The sequence below is a fragment of the Vanessa tameamea genome, chromosome 5 (genome assembly GCF_037043105.1).
Source record: "Vanessa tameamea isolate UH-Manoa-2023 chromosome 5, ilVanTame1 primary haplotype, whole genome shotgun sequence".
Taxonomy (NCBI): Eukaryota; Metazoa; Arthropoda; class Insecta; order Lepidoptera; family Nymphalidae; genus Vanessa; species Vanessa tameamea.
This window is the reverse complement of record NC_087313.1, coordinates 11,311,000-11,325,494: the sequence shown is the minus strand read 5'-3', so window position 1 is coordinate 11,325,494 and position 14,495 is coordinate 11,311,000. Positions and strand designations below refer to the sequence as shown.

The 14,495-nt window shown below is 40.4% G+C and overlaps 1 protein-coding gene across 2 annotated transcripts in view; it reads right to left on the bottom strand.

Annotated features, from left to right (window-relative positions):
* LOC113392255 (protein purity of essence) overlaps positions 1 to 14,495 on the bottom strand; it is a 37,419-nt gene that overhangs the window by 1,266 nt on the left and 21,658 nt on the right. For both annotated transcript variants that reach the window (XM_064220820.1, XM_064220821.1), the window contains 38 exons: positions 14,055 to 14,249; positions 13,770 to 13,868; positions 13,446 to 13,605; positions 13,123 to 13,285; positions 12,803 to 13,030; positions 12,572 to 12,688; positions 12,335 to 12,438; positions 12,104 to 12,248; positions 11,688 to 11,879; positions 10,953 to 11,127; positions 10,308 to 10,442; positions 10,122 to 10,221; positions 9,811 to 10,030; positions 9,478 to 9,668; positions 9,290 to 9,396; positions 8,848 to 9,011; positions 8,531 to 8,671; positions 8,341 to 8,441; positions 8,156 to 8,265; positions 7,343 to 7,476; positions 6,822 to 7,034; positions 6,074 to 6,223; positions 5,773 to 5,854; positions 5,556 to 5,693; positions 5,218 to 5,415; positions 4,918 to 5,108; positions 4,370 to 4,558; positions 3,919 to 4,087; positions 3,525 to 3,760; positions 3,285 to 3,405; positions 2,933 to 3,207; positions 2,435 to 2,569; positions 2,139 to 2,297; positions 1,822 to 2,004; positions 1,304 to 1,452; positions 1,034 to 1,163; positions 452 to 627; positions 169 to 309 (listed from right to left, as the gene is read on the bottom strand). In XM_064220820.1, coding sequence (XP_064076890.1) covers positions 169 to 309; positions 452 to 627; positions 1,034 to 1,163; positions 1,304 to 1,452; positions 1,822 to 2,004; positions 2,139 to 2,297; positions 2,435 to 2,569; positions 2,933 to 3,207; positions 3,285 to 3,405; positions 3,525 to 3,760; positions 3,919 to 4,087; positions 4,370 to 4,558; positions 4,918 to 5,108; positions 5,218 to 5,415; positions 5,556 to 5,693; positions 5,773 to 5,854; positions 6,074 to 6,223; positions 6,822 to 7,034; positions 7,343 to 7,476; positions 8,156 to 8,265; positions 8,341 to 8,441; positions 8,531 to 8,671; positions 8,848 to 9,011; positions 9,290 to 9,396; positions 9,478 to 9,668; positions 9,811 to 10,030; positions 10,122 to 10,221; positions 10,308 to 10,442; positions 10,953 to 11,127; positions 11,688 to 11,879; positions 12,104 to 12,248; positions 12,335 to 12,438; positions 12,572 to 12,688; positions 12,803 to 13,030; positions 13,123 to 13,285; positions 13,446 to 13,605; positions 13,770 to 13,868; positions 14,055 to 14,249 — 6,016 coding nt within the window. The remainder of the gene's footprint in view (positions 1 to 168; positions 310 to 451; positions 628 to 1,033; positions 1,164 to 1,303; positions 1,453 to 1,821; positions 2,005 to 2,138; positions 2,298 to 2,434; positions 2,570 to 2,932; positions 3,208 to 3,284; positions 3,406 to 3,524; positions 3,761 to 3,918; positions 4,088 to 4,369; positions 4,559 to 4,917; positions 5,109 to 5,217; positions 5,416 to 5,555; positions 5,694 to 5,772; positions 5,855 to 6,073; positions 6,224 to 6,821; positions 7,035 to 7,342; positions 7,477 to 8,155; positions 8,266 to 8,340; positions 8,442 to 8,530; positions 8,672 to 8,847; positions 9,012 to 9,289; positions 9,397 to 9,477; positions 9,669 to 9,810; positions 10,031 to 10,121; positions 10,222 to 10,307; positions 10,443 to 10,952; positions 11,128 to 11,687; positions 11,880 to 12,103; positions 12,249 to 12,334; positions 12,439 to 12,571; positions 12,689 to 12,802; positions 13,031 to 13,122; positions 13,286 to 13,445; positions 13,606 to 13,769; positions 13,869 to 14,054; positions 14,250 to 14,495) is intronic.

Here is a 14,495-nt window from a genome sequence, read left to right as displayed (position 1 = left end):
TCATAACTCTACATTGTCAGTCATAAAGGTAATATTTTTGACAAACAATATTATTTACCTCGTAGCCCAGATATATATTATATATATAGTCGTAGACAATGATGCTTTAAATAAAAGTACGTAGATTCAATATGGTATCATCGATAATGACTTTTAAATGAGACATACTTGGCATGCGGATACAGTAGCAGCATGAGTGTGAGGAAGTACAGCGGGCCATCTGCGTCCTGTGCCGATTCCAGCACGCGCGCCGGCGGCCACGCCAGGCTCGCCTCCAACGCAGACACCTCACGAGCGGCCACGCGGGTCCTGCGTATAATTTATGTTAGAGATAGCACAAATGATAAGACAAAACAAGGTGCAATTTGGTACATGATGTACCTAGAATGGATCCCTAATATATCCTTGGTCCTTCTTTAGCGACGAGATAATATGGATGGTAACAACTCACGTGTTGATAACGTAAAGTGCCATGTGCATGAGCGCCGGCACCAGCTGCATGTTCGAGAGCGGGCCGCCGCCTCCGGTGTCGTTGTGGAAGCTGAGGCCGCGGGCGAAACGCAGGAGGAGCAACTTTAAGTCGTGCACTGTGCAAGTGTGTCCAATGTCGCGATGTCCGGTGCACTCCTATGAAATAATTTAAAATAAATTATCTTACGTAGGCGTATAACATATTTATTATCTATACAAATGTTATAAATTCGAAAGTAACTATGTCTGTTCCTCTTTCACGGCCAAACCATTTGACCGCATTTGATGAAATCCGGTATAAAGCAACTTTTTTTTATGACTGACACCTGAGGACCGACCCCTAAAACGCGACCGACAACCTAAGGACTAATGAGAGCAATTAAACATATAACACAGTGAACCGCTCAAAAAGTTTACATAGAGGTTAACCCTGAAAAGTGGATGAGGACACGGGTATATAAATTACGGAAGGAGTAGAGGAGGGAAGAGGTCGTATATGGATAGAAATTAATATCAATTATACTTAATCGACAATCATTAGAAATCTATATTGAACAAATACCTGTAAATATGTGGTATGTCTAGCAAGACAAGAGGCAAACGCCGACTCGGGTACGTACGGCCCCCACAGAGGTAGGAGACCGTTGCATCTCGTCGATGCGTTTTGCAATGCCGCGCTCTCCCACTCATCCCTAAGGAAATATTACAAATAATATTAGATTATTTAATAAGTTTACTAATCAGCTGGTCAGGAATATTCTGATTTCCTTTACAAATTTAATCAATTAAAGAAATTAAGCATATTTCAAGGCCCATTCCACTTGTTTACTACCTAGCACGTGCAAGCCTGACGGCAGCCATGTGACACTCGACGTGCACGATGTTGTAGTGCGAGACCGTCGTGTAGCCGAGCGTCTTCCGCGCACGCGCCTCGTACTCCTCCACCGGGCAGCGCTTCGTGAACGTGTAGATACCGAGCACCTGCAGGTGTGTATGATGAATTACATTTGATTAATAATATCTCAAATTAAAATCTATTATATAAGATTTACGGAAAGTTCTCACCGGTACGATACATTTTATCACGACCAAAGATCAGTTAAAAAAAATCCACCTCGCATAAGATATCTTAGAGCCAATTTAGCTTAGGTTGTAAATACCTTTAAACAATACTTCATGGAAAGTTACGTTGTCTTTACTTTTGTTAAATTATAATAAATGAAAATTATATCCCTATATGACTAAAAACATATGAAATATCCATATGTGTATATTTTTATGTTTGAATGCTAATGCTTCAATAGAAAATGAGTTTGTATAGAACGCAATAGAGGTGGAGGACTAACGAACCTTGGTGGGCTGGTACTTGTACCCCTCGCGGCAGATGCAGCACACGGCGCCCGCCTCCTCGGCCAGGTCGGCCACCTGCTGCGTGAGGCTGCACTGCGCCGTGACCTGGCCGCGCTCGTTACTGCGCATGCCCAGCGCGCCCAGCTGCCGCTCGCGCACCGCCATCGCTAGACGCTTCTTCTCCTGATCGACGAGGACATTAAGGCATAAGATTTAGCATAGTAGCAAAAACGATATCGTATACCGGCACGATCGAATGGTTACCGTTTATATGACAATTTAGATCACCAAGCTCGATTCAAATTTATATAACTCACCTGTCTAGTGAAGTCTCGAACTTGTTGGACTTTAGCGGCGCATTGCGGCTGAGAACGTAGCGCTTCCAGTAAGTTCTCTGCGAGCGAACCTACGTGTTCTCCGGACGATACTTGCTCAAGGCGATGTACGATCGGAATAACTTTCTCGCATACTAGCATCTATTAACAAATAGTAATGTTATTTTGATTGTAATCTCCAGAAGTATGTAAAATTGTTTTAATTGCCTTACGTCGTAAAAAGCTTATTCAATTGATTTGTTCACTTTTGAAACTACGATATAATAAGTCGACGCTACCTGGGTAGGTTCATGGTCTGCGGCGAGCCCGGTGAGGAAGCGCAGGATGTATTTCAGTGCTGGCCGACTGATGAACTCTTTTAACTCGTCCGAGTCCGTGCACACGAGAGTCGGTTTTACACACGGCGCATGTTTCTAAATAAAAGCATTGAATGTATAATGTAAGCAATCACAGGTTGCACAGTAATATTAATCAACATTGATAGTATCAAATAAATCAAAGTTATTCGTATAATTTTTTTTAGAATAAATGATCGTTTCTTAAACGCGTCATAAAGCTTTTACATATCAAACAGAACAAATCGTGTCCAGTTTGAGATGCTGGTCATGATATGACAGAGGAAACACACTACTATTCATAAATATAGAAACATATTATCTTGAATTTGTCAGATTTGTATTGCATTATTATAATGTTTGCGTATGTGACGTAATCATACAAACGAAACCCCAACGCATATAACAAGTACAGACATTAAAAGCGAAAATTGTACTAACCACAATATACTCCAAAGCATCACGAACTATGCCCAGCGAAATCAAATAATCTTTGAGTGTGCCACCGATGGAATTACGTTCTATATTAGCGCATAGAACACAGAACAGCTCCATACGGAACTCCTCATCGCTCCATTGCTCAGAATCAAGTCGGTTAAAGTCCAGTACAGGTTTGAAGTGATCCACTAACATTGCCATCTTGAGATCGTTGCCGTAAACGAGGGCGGCGAGTACACGAGTGAGATGTCCGAGTGCAACGGAATTGTTTCGAATCCCTGTTAAAAAAATTGTTTACAATTATCATTTTTTTTTTAAGCGTATATCTATTGGCGGTAATATTGTGATATCCCACCTGGACATTCAGTGCAATTGAGTAGAGCTTGCACGTGCTCCGGCCCACCGAAAGTGAGTGAGAATTGCAAAAACGATTCGAGACTTTCGCTAGCTGCGACGGAAAGAATGCGTTCCATTATCTGTAACAGCATAAAATATTGCTAAATAATTTATCGTTTAGCTTAACATGATGGCACAACGAGCAATATTATCTATCGTTTAAAATGTAGACAAGTTGTAAAGTAGTAATAGAAATGACCTCGAGCAACTGGTAGACTAGAGGCGCCCTCTGCATCTCCCGCTCGTCGGCGGCGGCGAGGCTGAGCGCGTGCAGCAGCACGGGCAGCGCGCGCGCCTCGGGCCGCGTCAGCACGCGCACGCAGCGCCGCACGCGCGCGCACAGCGCCAGCAGCCGCAGCAGCGTGCCCACCAGCGAGCGCGCGCAGCCCACGCGCCCGATGGCCGCCAGCCGCTGCAGCATCACTTCAAGGCCCCCTGCACATATTGACCATTATCATTAATATTATATTTTTTTGTTACTAAGAACTAAAAATAGTTTGATTTTTAAATAAGTCAACTACTTTTATGCCAATTTAAGACATAAACATATGAGAATTGATCAATAGAATAGACATACATCGGTCATCACTTACCACAGTCGGCGAGTACGTTCGCCATGCGATACACCTGTTCATCGTCTACTGTTTCCGCGTTGGTTTGGCTGAGGGTCTCCACGAACTCTTCGGTCGCATCTCCGAGCAGACCGCGCATACGGTAAACTACACGCATCGCGTCAACGCCCTCTCCCGACGTGCACCACACCTGTGACGAAAATTATTGTTTATTTAATTTTTATAAAAGTTAGACATTTAAACACAATTTAACGATTTGTATTTCATAAGTAATTTATTAACTTTTAAATTTATTTACACATCTAAAGTTAAATCATAATATGTTACTTACTACACCAGTATTTAAAAGATGTAAATGAGATAGAATAAGAGGATGATGACAACTCTACTGATGAGGTGGCACCTTAGAACGGCACTCAAGTCATGCACGTTTTTCACTTAACAGTAATAGTTTAGTAATCAACGGATTTACCTTTTTATATACTTCCTTAACTGGCAAATCAAGCGACATGATCTTGTTACACACGAGCAGCTCCATACCATTGTCGTCCTCCAGCAACGCAACCAGCTCACAATCCGTACAGATCTTGTTCTTCACATCCCGCATAAGTGGGCCCATGCCTGGTTCGAGAGACGAGTACGGATTGCCTAACATGCGACCCTAGATTGTAAAAGATTGTTTTTATGAGTGAGAGAAAGAATAGATTCATGGATGCCAGACTTAAAATTCGTTGCAAATTTATTAGGTTATTATTCTCTTACGATTTATTAATCCTGTTAAGTCGAAAAATATGTTGACATGTATAGATAGACGTTAGTTTAATGTTATATAATAAATACACAGTACATGATAAAACCAAATAGTCGTGTATTTACAAATCGCATGTAAAATATATATCAATGTTCCTGTCCATGGAATAGACTATTTAATTTACAGAGCATTGTTTTAATTTACTTAAGATATTTTTATATATTTTTGGTATTTATGTTGTAGGTGTAACAACTTAATGACGTATTAACCTGCAAGAAGTCTTCCTGCTGTGGATCCTTCTCTAACGTGAGGAAGAATTCTCCGACGTCGTTCTCTTCGGGGTAGATGATAGAACAGAGTCGCTCGAATATGAAGACGGGTGTTCGATAATCGTGTAGCGGGTACTTCTGCACCGTCTCAATACAGACCGTCATGAACTCTGCCGTTTCCGCTTCCGTGCCTAGAACACATCCAATGCAAAAGTTTACAAATAGTCCACGGACAATTTATATCCAAAGACGGCATCGATCGGCATCGATCGGCCGCGACGTTTCGACGTTCCGAGTTACCAGTGGTCATCTCCTCCAGCAGCTCGAGCAGCTTCTCCTGCGTGTCGTCGGTGAGGCGCGTGCGCTGCACGACGAGGCGGCGCAGCGACAGGTACCCGCCCAGCACGGCGCCCACCAGCCGCGTCTTGTAGGCCCGCCGCGCGCCCGCCTCCTCCAGGAACATGGCCAGCAGCTCCGTCAGCCGCTTCAGGGCGTAGCCTGGGTTATCGATGCATAAGTTTTATTTGTTTGAATTTACATCCGACCTCTATCCTTAAAGTCCTTCTCGGGTGTTGACTTTGGTATATTGACATAATAATAAATAATACTAAAATTCAATGAAACTTATAGTAACCAACCTTGAGCCAGATCAGAAGTAAGCGTTGTTTCTTCGAGACGATGTAGCTGTTCGATCTCTTTGGTCATCAAATCGGCTATTTGTTGCAGTACACCGCGCAGTGCCAGGAACTGTTTCCATGGAGCTTCGGACGCTAGACCTTTAACCGAATTCCGATTATTAGTAATGTGTTACATTTGTCTAAATTTTTATCCACTCCACATCAGTGATATACTTACTTTGGTACAGAAGCAGAAATTGTTCGCTCGCTTCACCGGCTGATCCAACTTCGGGTAAGAAGCTCGTCAATAATATAAGCACCTGTGCATTAAATTAATTTTAGCAGTTCTAACTCTTTCATACATTTGAATACAAATTATTAACTTATCATCCAGTGTATGGTTAATAAAAACATACATTCGAATAATTTCAATGACGACGCTGTGTCAACTATTAGTTTTGGGCATTACTCATTCTCGAATACAGTTATATATAAAGATTATTTTATAAGCATAATTAAAAGATGAATAAGGTTCATACCGCCTTCGTCCTGTCGTAAGAGTCACAGAGCGACTTGACCATCTGGCAAGCAGTGTCACGTGCGATACGTGAACTGGGATCAAACATGACTGGTCGCAGCCAGCCACCCTCGTCCAGCGATATTGTACGCATGCCGTGCGACAACAGCATCTGTAAATAGTAAATGCCCAATAAGTAATTCATGGTGTGATAGATGATACTCGTAATCATTGGTCAAATCAGTATGCCTAGACAATAAAAAAAACTACTCTTGTAAAACTTTTGGCTCGTAAATCTGTCAAATTAAGGTCTTTACTAGCTTTATCTATAGGTCTATACAGTCACGAAGGCACGACTTTCAACGTTAATATATTTTTAATATAATAAACTTAACAAATATAATCTATTTGTTAAGTTATTTTTATGCTGTCTTTGTAAACGTCATTCACTTACTAATGCAGTCGATAATAATTAAATGTAGAGGGGAGCGCCTTCGTGAGTGAATAGATCATGTATTGAGCGAAGTATCGAACGTAAAATAGAGGCTTAGAAAGAAACATTATACGCCATCTTTTGGACGATACTTTAAACGAATATAAAATCAATTGCTGACAACTTCACAGCAAATACTGCAAACTTTAGAAAATTGTATGTAAAAAAATTTAAAGTGTTTAATTTTTAGTGGATGTGAAGTAAAGATTCTGCCAGTGACATCGGTTGCACTTTAAAATTATATATTTTTTTAAATATTATACTATTTTGAGATTACCTTTTCCTTCCATTTGCCTAGATACTTGTGAGCGAGGTGTAGATCGCGCGTCGGTAGAGTGGTATCAGCGGGTGGTATTTCGTTCTTAGCGACCAGTTTCCTCCACTGGTTGTGCGGGACTCTTCCGGCTAGCCATGCAGATAAATCTACGACTAAGTTGCCAGTATTTGCCTGTAGGACTATTGGTGGAGGCGCTGTTGGCTGGGTAGATTCCTGTTAAATAATAATAATGCTTTCGATTTGTTTCCCATTTATTTTTTAATCTAAAATATGAAGATAGAATAGCTATAAAGATGTAGTTATTGTTGTATAGTACACGTTGAAAACAATTTTTAATCAGGATTTTCATAAATATATAAGTATTACATATTTTGTCACCCTTCAAACAGGAACACGAGAACACTAGGTATCGCTATATGGCGGTAGAATATGTGACCCACTCGGTGGTACCTATCCAGACGAGTTTGGACAAAGCCCTACCATCAAGTGAGCGAGCTTAGTATGATTAGTAAGCAAAATACCTTATCATCCTTCCCCTGCTCGTCGGCGGGCGGCGCGGGCGCGGGCGCGGGCGGCGCGGGCGCGGCGGGCACCATGAGCTCCTGCATGTAGCGCAGGCACGGCAGCGCCACCTGCTGCAGCGCGAACTGGTGCGCTACACACGGACACGCGGACACACGGAACGTGAGATCAGCAAATAGTGTTTGTGCCAGAACTAGCTTCACGATCGTATAGTAAGTATTGTCGCATATAAACTACGCTCCAGAAGATTACTTCGTATTCGATTTGTCGATATTGTTGTATTTTAATGTTATTTGATATTATTATATTATTTTAAATATTATTTTAGCCTTCTCAACCCGTTGGAGTTAAATCCAATTTACATTCCATCAATGTATATTTATGAGTAAAAATTAATAAAACCTACCCTTATAACTAATCCTACTTAGATCAGTCATTCATCAACCAAACACATACAGAACTTTCCTGCTCAAGTTAAATTATAATGACATGATAATTCTATAGCCTATTGCAATCTAAGTAGGAATAAAGATAAGAGTTTATGATTAATATATATTTATTTATAATACAATACTATTACACTTAACTACTCATTTCCACTTTAATTTTACTCCCATAGTTCCAATAACAGTTTCGTCGACGTTCATAACGCCATTTTTTCACGAATCCATATTGAATAACAACCAATGATATCGCGTCAATTTGCTGTTAAATTTTGTTTACTTGGCTTTTCTCCAGTTATGTGAAATAGGGTATTTTTTTATTTTACTTTTTCTTTCATCAGTCGACTAAAATCTTCTACTCATACTTACAGTTAGGTGAAGATGTGTTAATTCCTGGTATTCCAGATAGTGCTTCAGATTTCAAGATAGCCGTAGCTGCCGGTGGAATTCCTACAACCTCCGTCAGTTGAGGACAGCACCTTTACGAAAAATAAAGCATGTATTTCTGATCTTTTGTTTACATATATATTTTATAAAAAAATATATATACTTACCAAACCCACAGCTTGACAATACAGCGCAATCGCACTTCCCAACACTCCACAGAGTCTTGAACTTTAACCAATGCACCCAGCAGCAGTACCAGGGGCCGCACCTACAACACATATTTATATAAGCATTAGCTTTACATCAGCTTAGCATTGTAACAATATAAAATTAATACATAATTATGATTAATCTTACGGAATTGTTGTGATCTTGTGAAGCAGCATGCCCCATCAGTGACAGAGTAATTCTTTGCGAAAGCAAATAGCACAATTGCTTCGTGGCGGGAAGATTATCCCGAGTCACTAGACAGATAAGGGAGCGAACTTCGTCTTGACACTAAAACAGAAAAGTCTTCAGTCATTTAAGAAGTCAAAGCGCCATATCTAGTTTTGAATTGTTTAGCTGTCGACTTTCAGATCGTGGATAAGGCCAGTGGCCTTTCACGATAGGACTCAATGTGACACGAGATATAAAAGTGCTGCTGCTGCATCGGTAAGACGAGGCGGCGGTACCTGCGGCGTGCCGCGGTGCAGGTTGTGGTGCACGAGCTCGTGCACGAGGCCGAAGCGCACGAGGCGCGCGCGGTGCTCGCGCTGCGAGGCCAGCGCGCGCAGCAGCGTGAGGCACTGCTCGGCGCACGCCAGCGAGCAGCCGTAGCAGCCGCCGCCGCCGCTCTCTGCGACGATAGTTTGCGACCAAATGTTTACTCGGAACTTATGACCTTGACACGAGTGCAGTGAGCGATCGCGTTCATGTAGCCAATAATTTAAAAAGTAGTATATCTGTCTTGAAAGTTGAAATTGTTATGAGTTTTATTTTAGATACTTTGTTATTATGATATTAGTCGTGATATTTTTTTTTGTTTTGTGATTAAGCCGTTGTAGTGTTTTTATATCAACAGTACATAAAATAAATAAATATAAGTGTAGTTATATGTATTATGTATTAACATACCTTTTGTAACATCACCATCGTAGTTTTGTACTAAACCAGCGTACACTGGTAAAGTATCTCCTTCAAGTTGTTCACTTTGCGATCTGTCGTAGGCCACCAACTCTTTTCTACAAAAGTTTAATATTCATTAATATACAATTTTCACTTCACACATCTTTGAAATGTAAATTTTATGCAATCGCACGCACCTGCAGGCGAGCACTTTTTGTATGATCTTGGAGAGGTCCTCGAAGTGGCCCTTGCTCTCGACGCAGTACTTGTGCGCCAGCGTCTGTATGACGCGGTTGATCTGCGCGCCGCCGAAGGAGCCGCCGCCGCCGTTGCAGTTCTCGTCGGCTCGGCCCTCCACGCGGTGCTCGCTTATTTTATGAACCAGCGACTGTTGTTGCAAAACAGTATAACAAAGTCAATCGTTGGGTTCAGTTTTCTCATTACACAATAAAACACAAATACAATAGGATACAATAAAATAGTACCAAGAGAAGAAAATTCAAATATTGTTTAGAAATCGAAATACATACCTCCAGTATGGGCTTATTGGCAATAAGTTGTCGGTAGACTCTGTCAGCCTTGTCGAGCAGAGCGCCAATAGTCTGTACCATTTTCTTGCGTTCCTCGTCGTTCTCTATGGTGTCCACGGCACAGCAGGGGCGCGCTGTCAGTGTGTAGTCGAACTTTGCGTACTTGCAGAACCCACAGGCATGGCAGAGGAACGGATCTTTCTCGTCGTAATTTATGGCACTAAAATTAACATTTCATTATTAATGTCTATGTTAGCGACCACAACTACATAATTGACTGACAGCTTACTTTATTTATGTTTTACACTTACCGACATTTGTGACACTGGAACACATTTTCACCGCAGTTAGCACACACTCCAGGATTCGCCGGTACCGATTGAGAGCAACGCGGGCATTGCAGGGATTCCCCTATTATATAAAATTTAAAAGTATTATAATATCAAATCAAAATATACATTTATGTAATTAAAATATTTTGAATAAATTTTATGTACCAGTTGCTTGTTGATTTTCATAAAAGTCAGCATACTCCATCATGAGATTACAGGCCACGATCGGCAAAGGGAAGTCAACACGCACTTCCGATTGACCAGACTGAAGTTGAACGCGCTTAGCTTTGTGCCACATACCTGAGAAGAAATTACGAATATTGGGAACACTTTTTACAAATGATTTGAATAATATAATTCTTAATTTAATATTAGAAGAATAATCACAAGAAAAAAATTAGATCGGATAAAATGTAACGCAAAGCAATTTGACTGTAACGACGACAGAAGCCTGAGAGTAAGGCGGCACTGTAAGGAGGTATCGTGGGTTGGAACAAAGATTCTTTCGCTACATAAAAAAAAAAATAACAACGTTTGACAATCATTAAATGTCAATTACAAAATTGTATATTAACATCGCGAGTGTATTAAAACAATAACAAAAAATAAGTTTCGATAATATAATATAAATAAAACCGTATAAAATAAAAAGAGACAAGAGAGAAAGAGAAAGAAAAGGATAGGTCGCCTGAAAAGGCATAACACTTTTTTTCCTTTATGTGTCGATTTAGTAAAAAACATTTGTTCCAGAAATATATGTAAGGTAACGATAATTATTTTGCTGTTTATAAGACTGCAGCAGGTACTCACTGGGCTTGTTCTTGAGCTCCTGCACCGCCTGTACGGTGCGGTTGTTGTAATAGAAGTTGATGACGCGTACCATCTTGCTGCGTTTGATGTCGCCGATGCGCAGACTGATGCGACTTATCATGTGACTGTTCACCAGCTTCACGATCTGCGTCGTTGTCGTGAACTTCGAGTCGATCTGCGCCAGTTATATGCGATTAGCTCTTATTTGGTAGAAGCAAGGACTTAAAGAACAGCGGTAACGTGCGACTTCTACTTGACATCGATCATGCAAAATTAACAACATTAAGCGTGCTTGCGAAATACACTTTAACTACATCATTTACGATTACAATACATTTTGTGAAATAATTTAGGAATCGAACTAATTTTTGTTTTACATTTATAAGCACATTTATTACATGCAACCAATTATCTATACTAATATAATATATTGCATATATTAAGGTAATAAAATTAAATTTTGATTAATTAACAAACAGAATTAAACAAATCGAATCCAATTATAATTTAAGAGACCGTCAGGGTCTCTATATACATATTTATTTTGGTTTTTTTTAATTCTTATGTCTTATTGTAAAAACAGATTGATAATCCTATTACTGATGAAACAATCTTTATTATTGATGAAAGAATATTCAAATAGAAGTGCTCAGAATAAATGAATATTAACATACCAGTTCTTCACAAAAGAACCGAGTACATTAATCGTGGTAAAGAAAGCAATCATTTACAAACCTTAATAGTTGGAAGTTTGATGGTCGCCATGGGCACCTCCGGATTGTTGCAGACGAGGCAAGGCTCGGACTCCAGGTAGTACCCGTCGAGCTCCACGTACGCGCCCAGCGCCGCGTACAGCGCCGAGTTGCCGTGAGACGAGAGCAGCTGGTTCTGATTGCGAAGCAGTTCTACGGCACTACCGATGTATTTCTGTACGAGAGCATTGTTGTTACTCGTTAACTTGCGTGAAATTACTTATGCTTTTGGTTCAATTCAATCAACTGTTTGTTATTCTTAACTTGTATTATTTTATATAATAAAATATATATAACATGCGTTTAAATTTTCAATTTCATTAATAAAACAATTGATGATTGAAAGATTTTATATTGATAGCTGATTATTTTAAAGACTAAGAAATGTAATACACTCGCCTCATTATCTACGTTAGGAGTTTTCAGTGTGAAGTAACCAAGTAGATCGACGAATTGGACGGCTTTCCGTCCATATTGGGGTAATGTCGGCCACAAGCCCCATAGCAAAGAAACAAGCGAAGCTTGTTCAGTTTGTGAGCAATTGCTGTAGAAAAACGTGATCAATATTATAAAACATGACGTCAAAACTTGTCTTCGAAATTATTTAACAGTAACAAGTCCTTTACTTACTTGTAAATAGCGAGAAGTAAAGCGTGAGCTTGCCAACGAACCGCTGTCGAATTCGTTTCCAAAAGGAATGCTTTTACAAAGAGTTTAAGTTCATCTTGATTAACCTGAAAAACAATATTTATTAGACTATACACTTGCATAAATATAATTTAAAAATTAAAGTTCAATTTCAATCAAGTATAATTTAAAAATCATATTCATTCAAATATAGTAAGTTAATTTTGTGAAATATTTTACCTGTTTCAATATTTGCTGCACTAGTAGTGGAACTTTCTGTTCCTGGAATTTAGATCCGTCAGATACAAAGGCATCACTCTCGGTACTTCGCTCGCGATCCGGCCACTCGGACACATTCTGAAAGTATAAAGAAGCCAAAAAAATTTAAATAGTTCAATTTAAAAAAAAATTTATAATATTTTTTAACATCTTATATATTGTGTATGAAATGAAATGATAATATTTAGGGACCTTATCCTGGCCAGGGCGTGGCGCGGTGGGCGGCGGGCCGGGCGGCGTGGCGGGCGCGGGCGGCGCGGGCGCGCACAGCGCCGCCTGCAGCAGCTGCAGCACGGTGGGCGCCACGTGCGGGTGCAGTCGCCGCGCGATGCCGACCAGCCAGCCCAGCGTCTCGCGCCTCTCCGTCGAGCACGTGTGCTGCCAGTTGCCCGTGCGCGCCGACACGATCTCCGCACAGGCCTGATACGAGAATACATTCAAAGTAAAATTATGTTATTACAAACTAAGGAGATTTCTAACTATTTTTACTGCACAGCAAAAAAAATGTTTACCTTCAAATGATCCATCAACCGCACTAGTTTATCGTAGGCCGCATCTGTGGCGAGCAGAGCACGCGCTGCATTAAGGTGCGTGTCGAGCGCATGTACGTCGCGTAACTGCCGGTAACGCTCGCGTGTTCCGCACAACAACAGGAGCAGCTTACGGACTTGTTTTCTATTAACATTAATTATTCAGTATTACATGTATTCACTATGAAATATTCTATATGCTGCATATTGATCTTATCTATAAATAACATTGGAGCCGAAAGTTACGTATTAAACAAGAACTTTTGCTCATAAATCTTTGTATGGTAATTAAATTATTTATTTACCTGAGCGGTGTCTGTTGGTTCATCATGTACTCGCAGAGTAATGTGCGCCAGCGTGCATCGAAGTGCTTCGGATCACAGTGCTTATGAATCTGGCACGGTAGCCGCAGAGCCATCTCCATCACCAATTGGGGATAGTTGTCAAACACTTCCAATGCGTGACCTGTAAATATTAATTACAAATTAAATATTTTTATAAACCATAAAAGGTTTTTAAAGTGTGAAAACAATTTAAAATTTAAGTACTTTTATACATTTTTATCCTTTATATAGTTAGGATGTTATGGAACAAGCAACATATAAAGCATATAAAAAATCAGTACTTACTCTTAACATATTCTTTAACAAAAAATGGTTGCATGTCCGGTAGAGGTTGTGGCGGTTGTGGTTTGAGTAACTGTTGAACAGTAGGCGTCGTGCCGGAACCTAAAACAAATTTGACATATTTAATTCTAATTCTGTAATCTGTTTAGTTTTTACCTTTAGATGCAATTATAATACATTACATTATTGGCCTATCACTATTTACTTAGATGTTACTTATAAGAAAAAGGCTGCAGTTGAATACATTTTATATCGAACAAGTTATACATATTCCATAGGTTAACTCACTGGACATCTTTTCCTTCCAGTAGGGCAGCAACGCGGCGAGCACGTTGTAGCAGTGCTTCGGCGCGCCCGCCCGCACCAGCGCCGCGGCCGCCAGGCGCGACACGTGCGCGGCGCACGCGACGCCCGACACCTCGCCGCGCGACACGCTGCCGCCGCCGCCCGAACCGCACGACTTCCAGCGAGCCATTAGCACACCTACAACGGTGTTCATTACGTTATGATGCCTATTGGCAACTTCAATTGTCATTTTACAAATTATGTTAAATTTAAAGCTCCCACGGGTTCGAGATGTAGATTCTACTGAGATTTTTTTTTTGGTTAAGATTTAAATTTATCACACTTTTTGACTCGAGTATGGAGCGATGTGATCAGATCTATCGAAAACGGAAAATGGTACCAGTCCTTAACTATACTAATTTATAAAAAAGGAATCTTCATATC